General features: G+C 40.8%; 1 protein-coding gene across 1 annotated transcript; it reads left to right on the top strand.

Annotated features, from left to right (window-relative positions):
• Positions 1-908: 908 nt before the first annotated feature.
• Positions 909-8,099, top strand: LOC104511380 (breast carcinoma-amplified sequence 3-like; the record flags this gene model as incomplete). Its single annotated transcript, XM_010153971.1, has 4 exons — positions 909-993; positions 3,832-3,886; positions 5,841-5,916; positions 7,993-8,099. Coding segments are annotated over exons 1-4 (309 nt in total), but the record flags the coding sequence as incomplete, so codon positions are not given.
• Between the last annotated feature and the right edge of the window lie 6,747 nt (positions 8,100-14,846).

Raw genomic sequence — 14,846 nt, 5'->3', positions numbered from 1 at the left:
CGGGCTCAGGGCCGGCCCAGGTCCCGCCGCGTGACGTGAGGGGGCATTTTACATTTTATCCTTTACCTGCCCTTGTTTCCTTGCAAGGTTCTTGGCGCCTGTGTCACACCTGAGCTGTGTTACCGGTTGCTGTGGAGCCAGGTGTTTACCCTTGTCTTGCTAATGGGCCGGCCCGTACCGGGGCTGCCCAGGCGCGAAACGATGCCGCCAGCCGGTACCACCTTGGGGGTTTGGGTTTTGCTCTTTATGTGCCCCTTCGTGGTTGGGGCTTGGGGGACAGCTGAGTGGCGGACCCAAGGGGTGGTGGGATCCTGGGAGCCTCTCAAGTGGGTTTTTGCCTTTAGGAATGTGGCGCTGAATTTTCTCACGGGGAACAGAAGTGTGAAGAACAACTTGAAGCCGAGGCAAAAAGCTGACATAAATAAATACTTGTTTCGTCACGCTTTCTGTGTTGGCTTCAGTGTAACCCACTGTGGCCCCTCAGGAGTACAGTCCCCTGCAGTTGTGATTGTACGTTCTTGTCTAAGACATCAGCCAGTTACTCAATACTGGTCTTGTGTAATGGCCGTGGTAACTGTGTACCTGTACCTTTAATACATGGTTTAAAGAAGATTTTCCACTTTAGCACACAGGTCTGTGTTGGTTTTTTGCTTTCACGTACACTGCAGGAGCCGTAGTGATTGAGATACTGAAAAAAGAACTTGTTTGTCTGGGAGGGGATTTGTGTTTTGGTTTTATTTTTTAGAAGTGCTTTAGAGGGCATAGTGCCTTACAGGGTGGATGGATTGAAGTTAAGTTTCTTTCTTCATAAGGTTTTCGTCATCCTGAAGCATATGTCAAGAACCAGTGTTATACGTAATCCTGGCAAACAAACAGTAATTAAAAATAAATGTGGTTTTTTACAGGTATCAGCAAAGAAACAATGGCGACAGAATCTCCGCGCCGCCCCAGCCGATGTACGGGGGGAGTGGTGGTGCGCCCACAAGCCGTCACGTAAGCACGTTCTAGAAGAATAGCCCTTATTTGAAATCTTGTACAAGAAGAACCTAGGGTGAATTTTCTTTCAGTGCCAGCTGTGAGGGCTTGTGTTGACATTACAGTTCTGTTGCGTTGAGTATTTCCCAATAAAATAACATAAACAGATGGTGCTTTCCTGTCTCCTAGGGCTGTGCAGGTCAGAGTGGCCCTAAGCAGGATGCTTTTCACTTATACACCAAAACCTTCCAAGTTGTACATTTTGAAGATGAATATATGGCAGTGTTTTGTTGTTTGCTGTACGAATGCTACACCTGCTGTAGATCAGTGATTGCAAACTGCTTCCTTAGGCTAGAAGGAACATGTGTCGCACGCTCCTTTCTTGCTCTTCTTTTTAATAATACCTTGTTGCAGGGTGGATACACTAAAACATATAAACCTGTCATTAAAGTCCTTCCGTAAGCAGAATTGTGGATTCTAATTTTTTTGATTAAGAGAATCTAAGCCAAGAACGAAGGAAGAAGCTACCTGTCTCCAGTCAGAGTACGTAAGAGACTATTCTTGCTTCCTTGGGCATCCTTTCGTTGGGTTCACATGAGAATACTTTCATGGCAAAAGAGCTTAGTAAGATGCTCTAGAAGATTTGTGGTCTTGTCTCTGTTAAAGGATTTTTGTAGGAGTTCTTTTTTCCCGGATATGTTTATACTGCTGAATTGGTGGTGCAAAATGGCACCGTACTGAAACGTTAGGTCGGTTTCAGTATCTGCTTGCTGCTGGAGACAGCTGTGAGACAAACCTCTAACAAAACTTTGTGTCACAGTGATCGATTCTTGTGCTGTCTGATAACAATGAAGTGAATGGTGATGCTGAAATACACAGCTGTGTGATAGAATAAGCATTTTATTATGTTGTGGAATTCTTCAACAAATGGGTTTTGTTAGTAAGAACCTTTTCTTCAAAATACTCTTTAGAAATATGATAATAGAGAAACACTAAGAATAAGATTATCTGTTCGTTTTATTAAATATGGTGGCTTGTTCTTGGGGTACATCTTTTCATCTCAAACATTTCAGGCTCTCTTAGTTTGTGTACATTGAGCAACATGCAGCAGCGTTCTGCTGCCTGTGTTAAGCTCCTAGATTCTCGTTAGCAGAATAGGGGTGTGTTTTTGAGAGTGGTGGTGGTGTTTGGTGGGTTTTAAGCACTTTAAAGATACCTTCTTGGAAGTTTTTCAACTTCAGGAGTGATTTAGAGTACATACACTGAATAAAACATTTTCCAAGTATCAACTTTGTTTCAAGATGTATTTGTGGGGAGGGGAGAAAAAAGTTCATTTCATGAGATGAGAAATGAAGGCAGTATGACTCTTGCTGGTAGGCATTCACATGAGAACTTCAAACGCTGTTTAATACTAGTAGACAAGGAGTATTGCGGTAATGAAGGGCTCTGAAGGTATACAAGGACAGCTTGGGTGACCTACATAAATCAAAGGAGATTCAGCACTAGAAACCACAGCTCGTTTGTAAGGCCTCAGCCTAAAGCAGTAAGACAAACTTTTGTGTGGCAATCCTCGGATTGCTGAACAAAGTATAGCTTTGTCATGAGTTGGAATAAGCTTTCTAAAATGTAAAACTTCTGGGTTTGATTTCTCTTTGTTTTCAGAGAAGTCAACCAGTTAAGGTGATCCAGGTGTTGCAGCATTTGACTTGAAGTATGCTTGGTATTGCTGTGTATAGGGCAGAGCACTTAATTCTTAAAAAGAAACCGGAGTGTTTATTATTTAAGGAATCTTGCACAGCTTCAGAAAGCATGGAGAAAGGATATGGACCTTTAGACAGCACGAGTCTAGATTTCTTACTTTATGATTTTTCTTCTTGAAATCTTGAGTTGGCACGTGAAAAAATTCATCTAAAAATGAAGTTGAGGGCTGCCAAAGCTATTACCTAACGAGTTAACTTTGTTGTTTTAGAATTGTCTCAGATCTTATGAAGATAGTTCTTGTTGCCAGCATGTTTCAGTATTAAAGAAAGCACAAGCTTTGTGTGTAGTTTCAACACCCTCTAGTACAGCCAAACCCACAATGTACGTTGCTTGGCGGTTACACAACAGACCCACTGCTCGTGCAGGGGGTCTGCAATAAAATTAAATGCAATAAAAACACCCTCTAGTACAGCCAAACCCACAGTGTACGTTGCTTGGCGGTTACACAAGAGACCCACTGCTCGTGCAGGGATAAGCTAATAAAAGCATTTGTTTAAAGCTACCAGAACAAATGTATCTTGGGCTACGTAGTGTTCTCAATCATTGCTGCTACTGAACTTCCAAGAAGGAATGAGCTTCCCAAGCTATAAAATATTATTTGAAAATACCTTTCCAAACTATTCTGAGTTAGGGTTTTGTTGCATCTCCTGCCCCCAAGGGCTACCACTTCCTTCATCACCATACATAACACATATGGGGTCTTAAAGTTGGCTTCTCCCACAAGGAGAGCTCCAGCCCCTAGCTTAACCCCTCTTCTTCACGTGATAATGCCCAAATCTAGAACAATACTGATTTCCAACTGCCTGCTCTACTTCAGGCAGCCGTCCTGGGGTGGCGAACACCGTTGCTTTCTGGAGCGTTAGGTTTTATGCCTTTCCCCCAGGCAGGTGTTTCACAGGCAGGTATCGCTTAGCACTTTACGGACCTGTAGGCCGCTGTTCGTACTGTCAGAGCGTTTGGCAGTACATTAGCTAACTGCATTGCATACTTGGTGTTTGCCTTTCCACTAAATGTTTTCCTTGGTGATGTCTTGGGATGTGTTTGCGACCGTTTCTGAGCTTCAGTGGTAGTTAAAATTCTCCTTCTGTTTTCAAGGGAACAGTCGTATATGGAAAGCGTCGTTACGTTTCTTCAAGATGTTGTGCCTCAGGTACGTGTGGCTCTTTAAAGCTATTTTTTCCATGTACAAAGCAGTTGAAGTGTGTGTCAGATGGATCAAAATCCCCCTGATTTTTACTTTATTGAACATTAATCTTGAGGCCTGATGTTTGAAAGCCTAGACCGCACACCATGGGAAGATTGGGCCTGCACATTTCCTCTGGAAGGTAATAATTAAAATGGTGATCTTAGCTGCGTAGGAGTAGAAGCATTACGGTATAAACAGCAGGAAGAAGATTGCAGCCTGTTCCTACAGTAATTTGGCGATAGAGTAGTTGGCGAGGGGAGAGACTGGGCGTGACACTTGCTCTGTCTCTTACAAATATGTTTCTTCTGGGATGTAGTTGGAAACCTGTGGATGAACCCTGGCTGGGTTGGTGTTGGAACCACGTGGTAGACATCTGTTGTCACCTTAGCTTTGACCATTGGCTGGGAAGGCGGAAGTGCCTTTTGCCTCTCTTTCTATTCTTGTTTCCTTAACCTGCCTCAGAGTGGCCTGGCAGCTCTGGGACTGTGGAGCTATGCCTAACCTTTGTTCTCCAGCCTGGGGTTTTGCAAAACTGGAGTCCTCACTCTGCTTTTTAATTTTATCTATTTATTTATTTATTTTTTAAAATTTCTGGGATCCTCCTCTCTGGAGAATAATGATGGTGCTTATGTCAGCTCTTGGTCACAGTTTTCGCAGGTAGCAGCAGTATGAAACAGGAATGGTCACTTCTGTTGCTCATGGGCCTCTCGGTAGTAGTGAGGAGACTAATTTGGTTTTGTTACTCTTTGGGAAAGCTGTAGTCCATGGTGAAGGAGCGTTGCAGCTAGTTGCCTGTGGCCTCAGGAAACTGTCTTGGTTCTCATTTGAAGGATTATCTTGGTCAGTTAGTCATGAATTTCCTCAGTAATAATACAGAATCCCCTCACGAACACAACTTTATGAAATGCAATTTGGACTCATGGTCAAAATTAAAAATAGTTAAACTTTCATTTCAAAGATTGCTGCATTCCACACCCACCCCCATTTTCCCCCCTTTGTAGTTAAAGGATACAGTCTGTGTTTTATTGTAGAATTCAGTTTGCCTTGGAAGCATAGAATGTGATTTGTTTTGAAAAGTAATACCCATACCTATTTTTTAAATTTGTATTTTGTAGTTCATGTTATTGCTTTTGGGGCATGTATAAAGTGATTATACAAGTTCTTTTCATATTTAATCCAAAATACTGCACAGTATTTTGTTAAAATTCACTTGGAAGTGATGGTATGTCTGCTGTAGCTCATGTTCTTACCACCACAGTTTCTCCTGAGAATTGTAAAACTTGCAGTTTGGGAACACTGCAAGTCTCCTTCACAGTTTCTTTTTGTATCCCATCTTTTTATGGGAACCTGTAGAACACAGAACTGAAACATGGATCTGTTCTACTGGAATTATGGTTTATTCTCTTTTAAATGGCTGTGTTAAAGATGTCACAAATATAACTAAAATATGTCAGTAAAATAAACAACATAAAGTTATCTTTCTTTCCGCAGTTTGCTTAAATAGCTTTTAAGTGAATTAAAGAGAGTTTTAAAAGTAAAATGCCTCACGTCAGAACCTCTAACATTGCTTTCAGAAGTAGTGTACCACCGCTACAGCTAAAGGTTGTAGAAGCTGCTGTGTCGTAGCTTACCTAAATTCTTCTAGGTCACGGGTCGTTTCTGACCTGCTCCAGAAGACTTACTGCTCTGTGTGTTGTCCTTTCCGCACTAGTAAGGGATGTTACGCCTGTTGAGTTACGTTTGGTGTGGTACCTGTTGATCGTGGAAGCATTCATTTCTGAAACAAAACCTCCCAGGAATACTGGTGACAATAAGACACATGTATCTCTTTCTAACTGGCTTTCTCTCATATGGTCAATAGGGGGAGGAGAAAAGGGGATCAAACTTTCTTATTTCGCCCTTTCTGCTTTTTGTCCAGGCCTACAGTGGTACCCCACCAGCAGAAGAAAAGGAGAAGATCATTTGGGTCAGATTTGAGAATGCAGATTTAAATGGTATGGCTTTAGTCTCTCTCATTTGTTTTTGTCATTTTTGGGTCCATGTGCAATAATTTCTCAGCTTTATCAGTAAGCATTGCTGACTCGCAATTGAGTATTTCAATTCCCTGTTCTAGATAGACTGAATTCTAAGTGAGTAACTGCACTTTTGTTCAGTATCTACCAAACCAAATAGGCCTTGTGAATTCAGTGAAAGGCGAACTAGCTCTTGCTAGGGAAGTGGGACAAATAATTTTAAGAAAAGTCAATTTCTTTTCCCTAAGGTAGTTGAAAACAAAGCATAGAACTGAATCTAGTTCATCAACTGGTTTCAAAACCAGATTATCTGGCTGTGAAGCCAGTCCAGGTCCAGGCTGTATGTTCAGTGGTGTGGCAGAATTCAGAGTAACCTAGAAAGGAGGAGGAGTTGGATAAAATGAGCAGGAGTAAGAGCAAAGCCACAGAATATTCTTAAAATGCAACTTGGTTATCATTTCCAGTGTATCATCAGCAAAGACTGCAGGCTAAGTGCAGCAATCAGGCCGCCAGCCTTTTAAAGAGGAAATGGTGATGGTTACAAGCTTTTGCTAAGAGAATCAAGTAGATTCTCACTTAAGATCTAGCCTGTTTTACCGGTCTACCCCTGTCACCTGCAAAGCCACAGAATATTCTTAAAATGCAACTTGGTTATCATTTCCAGTGTATCATCAGCAAAGACTGCAGGCTAAGTGCAGCAATCAGGCCGCCAGCCTTTTAAAGAGGAAATGGTGATGGTTACAAGCTTTTGCTAAGAGAATCAAGTAGATTCTCACTTAAGATCTAGCCTGTTTTACCGGTCTACCCCTGTCACCTTTTTTGAACAAAGAAGGCTAGGGACTGAATGAGGGATGGTTGAATGCTGTTATCTGGTAGTTACTTCTTGAATCAGCTGAACATCTTGGTTGCTTGGGGTATGTGTGCCTGTCGTAGCTGGGGAAATGAGGGACCTGCCTTTTGGAGAATGCTGGATTAAAGTTTTTCAGTGCATTGCTCTTTCTTCTCCACAGGCTCGCTTTCCTCTCCAGAGCTCTCTAGCCAGGACTCACTCTGGTCTCAGATGAAGTAATAGCTAACATAGCCAGAGCTGTGATGGGCAATTTGCAGCCTTTCCAAGAGGTTAATAGGGAAGACTGGATGTTTTCCAGCTGTTGAAATGGCACAGAGGTTGGCAGTTCATAAATGCATAGTCATTAGAACTAGGAAAGACCTATCAACCTGTACATGACATTATGTCCAGCTTTAGACAGGTTTTGTTTGTTTGTGGGTTTGTTTTTCCCATGTTTATGTTTAAAAAAAAATCTCCTGCATTCTCTCTACGTTCTTTTCTACAGCATAACAAAAACTCTTTAAAATAGACTTCAGAATCCTTCATACTCTGTTCAAGTTTGTTTTTACGCAGCCTGGTCTGATTGGGTCTGCATACATCCTCTTTTGCCACCCTAAATATTTTGTCCCTTTCTTTGATGCTTACATTAATGCAGTGAGCATTTGTTCATTCTGTCATAGTTGAAAATGTAGTTTTAGAGAGCTTTACTCAAGAAGAGCTTCATATTATTGATGATTATGTTCTGTAGCACTTTTCTTCCTGGGAACGTTTTTCTTCTGGTAAGGTTGAAAGATTAATTACATGGTATCTAGAAATAGTGTTGACCAGGCTGTGCATTTGTAATTTCTATATTAATAATTATTTTGTTGGCCCTTGGCAAATTTTTCTCTATTTGAAATTTTGCCATGGTTTATTAATCATTGGAGAAGGGATTACAGGAGCTTTGGGGATATATGGTGAAAGCCCACACAGTCGCCCAGAAAACTTTGCTCCATCATTTTGAATTTTACTGCTTTCTAACCTCTCTGTGAAACTTTAACAGATCTATTATATTTGCCTAAGAGAATATATTTCAGTATTGTTCCAGGATAAAAATTTAAACCACTTTGCTTGCTTTTACTTCTGACAACATAAACATGAGTTGAGAAAACACCATTTGGTACAACTGACAACTCTCAGAGTCAATCCAAACGTGTTAATAATGGCTTTGATATTTAAACCCAATTTAGATACATCAAGAAATATGGAGTTTCATGAAGTACACAGCACCGGGAATGAACCACCATTACTGCTAATGATTGGATACAGTGATGGAATGCAGGTCTGGAGCATACCTGTAAGTACAGAGTTCACTTCTGTGCCAGAGGCTGGTTTGTTTGTAATGTTGGTATTACTCTAATATTTTACTTCAATATTTTTCTGTACAAGTGGAAAGAGCCAACCATCAGGGTCATATGGCTTGCGTGCAATATGCTTGTCTTAATCTTAATACTGACCATAGATCAAGCACTTGATTTCATGTGCCTTCAGATTTGAGGGCTTTGTACAAATTATTTTGGTAAGTAAATTTTCAGAGTCAAATTAGGAGTAGTGTTTGACATCATGGAATAGTTTGTATCCCAGAAAGGAGAGAAATCTCTTTAACCTACGGAAAGGAGTAGTGCTGGAAAAATAAGAAAAGAATTTGTTTGTCCCAGGAATGCAAGTACGACAGTATTAATAGCATTTTACAGTCACATGTTTGTCATGTACATGATTTGCAATTTTAATTTTATTAAAGTCTGTGTGTGCATATGGGTTTGATTTCATGCTGTCATGCATGCACCCTGAAGTTTGTGTTGGAGTGGTTTATGAGCACATGGTCTTAATTTGGGGAATTTCCCCCAAATTTCTTGAAACTACAGAATAAAGTTTAATACAGTAGGTCATAAAATTCTGAACTGGGAAAAAAAAAATGCTCATAACACCTTGTCCTTCAAAATAATGTGGAGAGGATGAAGTTCTTTCCCTTGGTAAAATACATTGGGTTATTTTAGAAATATGTATATTTTTAATAATTTTGTGGTTAACAGTGTAGAACATGTGTATCGGTAGCCTAGTATAATAGGGAATAATGGTAATTTGTACAGCAGAAGTTGAGTTTCGCTGGAGTGTGGGAGAGCTGGCTTTTCCCTTGATTGCATAATATTAGCTGGAGATGAATTAAAAAGACTGCTGAGCTTTTGCATTTGAAGGAGGGTTTAATAGCAGTGGAGGAAGACCTAGTATATCTTACTAAATTTCAGTATTTAGTAACTCTTTACTAAAATTTAGGAGCTTTAACCAAATTTTAGGATCATTTTAACCTAAATAAAGGAAATGATCTGCTTGTATGTCGAGAAACTGTGTGTAATTCTAATTTTCATGGCTTTATTTTTAATGGAGCAAATCATAGCTTTGGATTGTGGGGTGTGTGTTGTTGTCTATTTTTTTTTTTTAATCTGCCTTACACTGGAATGACTTTGAATGCTGAGAGTAGGTTTATGGTATATAATTAGTGTTGTACCCTGGTTTGAAGTTTCACTAGTGTACAAAATCGGCTTATTGCGAGGGCTTTGATTTCCTGGCCGTGCCTTACGAGACGCAAACAGTAGGTGTCGCTGAGATACTGAGCTAAGGGAGGGGAGAGCTGCTGCGGTTCCAGGAGCGACTCCACGGGTTCATCAATTAGTTAAGATTCCGTGAGTAATCACACAGATGTAAGCTAAAGATTTCTTATAGAGGAGCTTACTTGATCCAGCTGAAATGTTCTCATCCCCATGAACGTGTGTGGCTGAAAAAGGTGCGGGTACGTTGTGCTGGGGCTTGTCCTGGCTGCCCGGTGGTAAGAGGAGCCTGGTGTGGAGCGGAGGTTGGGTTTGCCCCTCGCGCTGTGCTTAGCTGAGAGGTCTGCATCCTTGGCAGTGAGTTTCGGTGTCCGCATGGCAGCCTCACTGTCAATGCCGCTGAGAAATTCCCTGTGGGATGGGATCCTACATGGAGAAGGACAGCCGAGAGTGACAGAAGTGTCTCGGTTCTTTGCCGGGTGAACAGATTACCCCGGTGTAACCTGTTCTGCATTCACTGTCTGCCTTTAAGCTGGGTACACTGCAGCACACGGCAAGTAATTTGATGGAGATGACTAACAAATGACGAGTTAAACTACTTTGTTTATCCTGGCTGTGTGCAGTGAGTGTGCTTGCTGTACTGTCAGGCAGGTAGTACGCAGTACTTGATCCATGTGTTGTCGTGTGAAAGAGGGGTTTTCTTGGGTTTGTGGGTGTTTGGTTTTTTCCTCCCCCTCTCCCTTCTTGTGCCTGAATAAACCACAGTTAGGACATGAAACACCTGACCTTCTTTTTTTTTTTTCACATTGTCTTCTCTGATTTTTTCTTTTTTTTCCCTTAGGGTATTTTACTTCATAATTCTTAGATTTTTATAGTATTTAACACTTTTGGAAAAATAAGCAAAATGAAACTGCAGGACAGTTTCTCCTTGTGTCATTCAATTTTTGCAGAGGTATTTTTAGTGGGTGGGGGGGATTTAGTGAAATGGAAAAAATGCCAAATGAGTAAATGTTTTACCATACATCTTAGTGTCAGCTGTGGTGGTATTGCTTCACTCTGTCAGGCCTTCACTTGTATGGTCTCTGACATTATGAGACCACATTCAGAGAGGTACAGCTTCAACCTGTGCAGTTTGTATCTGTTAATGTGGTGGAATGGTTCCTTTGTTAGTAACACGGTCTTGGAGAGCTTCACAGATTGACAGTCTTTAACATCAATTTTTAAATAACTTTTCAGAGCAGAATTTGTGTTACTTCCAAATTTGTTGGATTTATAATGCAACTTTTCTTCCGCACTGTTGCTTCTCCATTTTTTTTTTTAACTTAGTCTGAGTAAAATAAAATCTGGCAGTTATGTGGCTGACTTAATATTTAGAGTTTATTTGGCAACACTTTTGTGCCCTTTGGTGTTATACAAACCTTTCCTCTTGATTTTGCTGAGTATTTAGCTTGTAACGAAGCAACATTATTCCAGTTATGAAGAAAAAGCCAGATCTCTATAGTTTAAAAACCTTTCAATCTGAAAAAGCAAAGCTTTGACATTTATGTGAAAATCTACTCGGTAAGGCTATTATCTCTAGCATTGTGCTTTTTATTCGTACAATTGAGCCTCTATTCAGCACTTAATAAAGTAATGTGTTGCAGGCAGTGCCGTTTGTGCCTGAGTGCTTATGAAGTGTTTATGACAGCCCCTAAGCTGACACTCCGGGTAATGGTGTTACATGGACTTCTGAACACCTTCGCAGTCTGCCGCGGGAGTGTGCGTCTCTGCAGTCTGAGTGGTTTCACGTTAACATCTCCTTGGAGTAAGATCTTTGACTACAGAAGTGTTACTTGCAAATGGAAGATACCATTAGGGCTGCTTCAAAGGGCTGGGATAATGTCTGGGCTGCTGGGTGCTGAGGGTTCTGAAGCCAGGGTCGAAGTCTGTATTGCATAAGAAGCGGAAGGTGTCCATCCAAACGTTTTTCCTTTCATCTTTGTTTTGAAATGGGGGTGGGAAGGTTAAAAGTGTTCTTAAAATATGCCTTGCTAAGTGGGGAGAAGTCTGGGGATATACAACAGTTTGACTAGAAGTTCCTATTGGGTAATTGTGCAGTGTAGTTTTGAGTTTTATTTGAAATTTGGGGTTTTTTTTCCCTTGCTCCCTGTTTCATGTTTCAAATACAATTGGAACTGGTTTCTGCCTAATGTGGTTTCCAAGTATCTGTTCTAGATGTTCCTGTTCAGGGAAATGCATGTTGGCTGCTTTTGTGGCAGACAATTTTTTTTTTTTATTGTATGCTGGAAGTTTCAGAAGTAGAAAAATCCATCTTAATTCAATGGTTCATATTACAATTAAAAAAACCCGATCAAGCTTGAGTTGAACAAAGTCAGAACTACCAAAGGGACCTCTTAATAACAAGCACAGCTGTATATTTAGTGAAAAATACTTCAAGGCTGTGGTATAATGACGTTGCCACAGACTGACGGGATGTGTCAGCCCATATGGTAGGTGACTTCTGCGTGGAGACCTCTGGAATGCAGAGGACTCATTGGACTAGGATGGCATCACGCACTGCCATTTCTCCACTGCCAGACCTTAGATTTCTATAAATGCTGCTGTCAATAATACTGTGATTTTTAAGTTGTCAGAACTGCAGTTGTACAGCAGATGGTGCATATGCAGATGTATAGTTGGATGTATATGGCAAGTCAGACACACCACTTCCATTTGGTCTTCTCAGCTGTTCATCAAAAGCCCAGTCGCTGGGGTTTCCTTGGGATCTTAGTCCCTCTTGTAATTCTGTAAGCTGTGGTCCTTCCTCTGTCCAGATCCCCTCTTGTTAGAGGGAACCACTGCTCAGGCTTATGTTAGCCACTTGGAAAGATGTCGTAATGACCTGACCTAGTAACCTGAAAAATGTCTAAGGACTGTAGAAAACATCTATGCAAATCACTTTCTCGGGCTTTGGTCTCTTACACTGCAGATGCCAGCAGCTTGTAAGAAACTTTCTGGCTTTGCACTCATTAAGTGATCGCAGAACTGTTGGAAGTTTTTTTTGATGCATATCCTGACCCTACAACAGCTGGGGAAGAAAGCCCGTGCAGCAACCTTTGAAAGGGCTGTGGTGAGAGGTATTGAAGAGTCCAAAGAGCATTTCATGTCCTGGGATGGGGTCAAAGCTGAAATGAAGGCTCACGAAGGGTGATTTTAGTCATATTCTGCCTCCTTCCGATATTATCTGTGTCAGTCTTGTCTTTTTGTAGAAATGAAGAAACAATGCAGAACTGTCCCCCAAACTAGGATTTCATAGGGAGCCTGCAGCCTGATCATACTAAATCTCCTCAAAATGTATGACATAGAATGTGAGAATGTTGAGGAAACTGTAACCAAACCCACTTCTGAGCTTTCACTGTTTTTTAAATTCAGTTAGCGTTGTCATAATTTTAAATGCTAGGTGCAATTTCATACTTAATTCAGTCACTAGAGTCGACATCTGTAACATTCTTTGAGCATCTAAATTCTTACAATCTCTAGATAATTACAGAGATTTGTTTTGAATTAAAGAGCAGACTGTTTGAATTTCTAAACTGTAGTGGTAAAATTTGTCTTTTACTCACAGTACTTCCTTACTCTGTCAGTACTGAGGTGACTGGTAGTAGCCTTTAACACAATGTGAGTGTATCAAACAGTATTTTGTGGCAGTACCTGTCAATTAGTGATTTTAATATTATAACATCATATCGTGGTATCTAGGTCATATTTAAAACATGCATCAGAATTTTAAAATACCCCAACCCTGATATCTTCCCTGTGCTCTGAGAAAGTTTAAGATACAAGCAGTTTGCTTTGATATAGTGGCACAGTAGTTTAAGTAAGTATTTAGTTTTGAACTTTGTTTCAGTTTGGTGTACATTTGACTTTTTTTCAACATGTGAAAACCGTTTTCTATGGTTGGAAACTATTAGTTATCCTTAGTGTGAACAAAACTTCCTTTGTTCTGGGTGGGTTTTTTTTTATGGGTGCAAACCGGTTGCTCCAAACAATAAAGCTCTGTCATCAAAAATTAACCAGGGCTCCAGATTTCTGGTCTGTCGTATTTTAAGCAGTAGCTCAAGTGGTGGAGAGGAGTTCTTCCGCTTTCAATGTGTCATTATTGGAAGAGAGCGCGGAGGGCTTCGCTGGGGGCCGGGTTTTGCATTGGCGTGTTCTTTGCCGGCAGCCTTCCATGGAGGTCTGGGGCCTGTGGTTTGATACCGGGCGCTGGGAAAGCTGAAATGTTCTATCAGACCAGCTTGGAGCCGTCATTTTGGATTCACTCTTTCATAGAATGAGTACCTGAAGCTGCTTTTATAGCTTAATATTCAATTCTTAAAACCTGTTTGGAAATATTCTTGGCTTTTGGAATGGGAAAGAAAACCTTTTAAGAGCTTTGAAAGCTGCCACAGGGACTCGCTACTTAGCTGGATGAAATCCAAAATGGCAGCCACAGCCTAGTTTCTTCACAGGTGCTTTTTGAAGAATTTAAAGCTCTGTTTTCAGTTCATGAAGTCTTATTTATATTTTGTCTATGCTTATGAGACTCTGTAGCTCGAGGGACTGGTAATGGGATGTGGAGCCTTTTACCTTATGCATGCCAGCCCACATCTCGCCCAACCTGGCAGTGACCAAGTCATTAGCCCTTTAGCTGTGGGGCTGGGCTTATGTTAAATGCAGTTACTTGTCCCACCTTAGTTCCTAGTGGAATAAGTGTCCCATTCACCAAAAAAATTGGCTGTCTGTGTTGGCTGTCTCAGGAGTGCGATAAGGCCAGAACTGGCAGGAAGATCAGCCTGTATAATCTCTCTGCTCTGAAGATGGTGCTTTCAGTCAAAATTGATACGTGGCCTCAGCAGTGGCAATAAAGTTTCATGTTTTATATAGAGAAATGAAGGGTGAACCACAGTTAAATCGCAATTTTATAAGACTGCAAATAGCTCGAGCTTCTATTGGTGGTAGTGTTTAAAAGAAGTTAATTATAAGTCAAGGAAAATCTTGAACTCTAAAGCCCTAATGCATTTTTCAATGCCAAGCAAACTGTAGGAACAACCAGGGTCTTAATTCATGGCATACAACGAACTCCAGTGCCTTCTGTGAGTTCCTGTTTCTATAAAATAGTCAAGGACACAACAATTTTCCTAAAGGATTATTTAAAAAAAATAATTATGGGTATATGTTAGCTTAAGTATTGGTGTTTTGATTTGATCCATGTTGTAGTGTCATGTCCAGGTTTTTTGTAAACTTTTTTGTGCTTTATACTGAATTTGGCTTTTTCTTTTACAGATGAGATGCCAGTGGTTGGGTAGTATCTTGTATTTTCATTATAAAATCTACAGTGGGGGTGTATATGAAAATTTGCTCCTTTTTGGCTCCCATGAGTCAGCAGCATATAGAATCGCAGAATGGTTTGGGTTGGAAGGGACCTTAAAGCCCATCTAGTTCCAACCCCCCTGCCATGGGCAGGGACACCTTCCACT

This window comes from Eurypyga helias, unplaced genomic scaffold, assembly GCF_000690775.1.
Source record: "Eurypyga helias isolate BGI_N326 unplaced genomic scaffold, ASM69077v1 scaffold14146, whole genome shotgun sequence".
In the NCBI taxonomy this organism is placed as follows: domain Eukaryota; kingdom Metazoa; phylum Chordata; class Aves; order Eurypygiformes; family Eurypygidae; genus Eurypyga; species Eurypyga helias.
The sequence above is the reverse complement of the archived record's forward strand: the minus strand, read 5'-3'. Positions and strand labels throughout refer to the sequence as shown.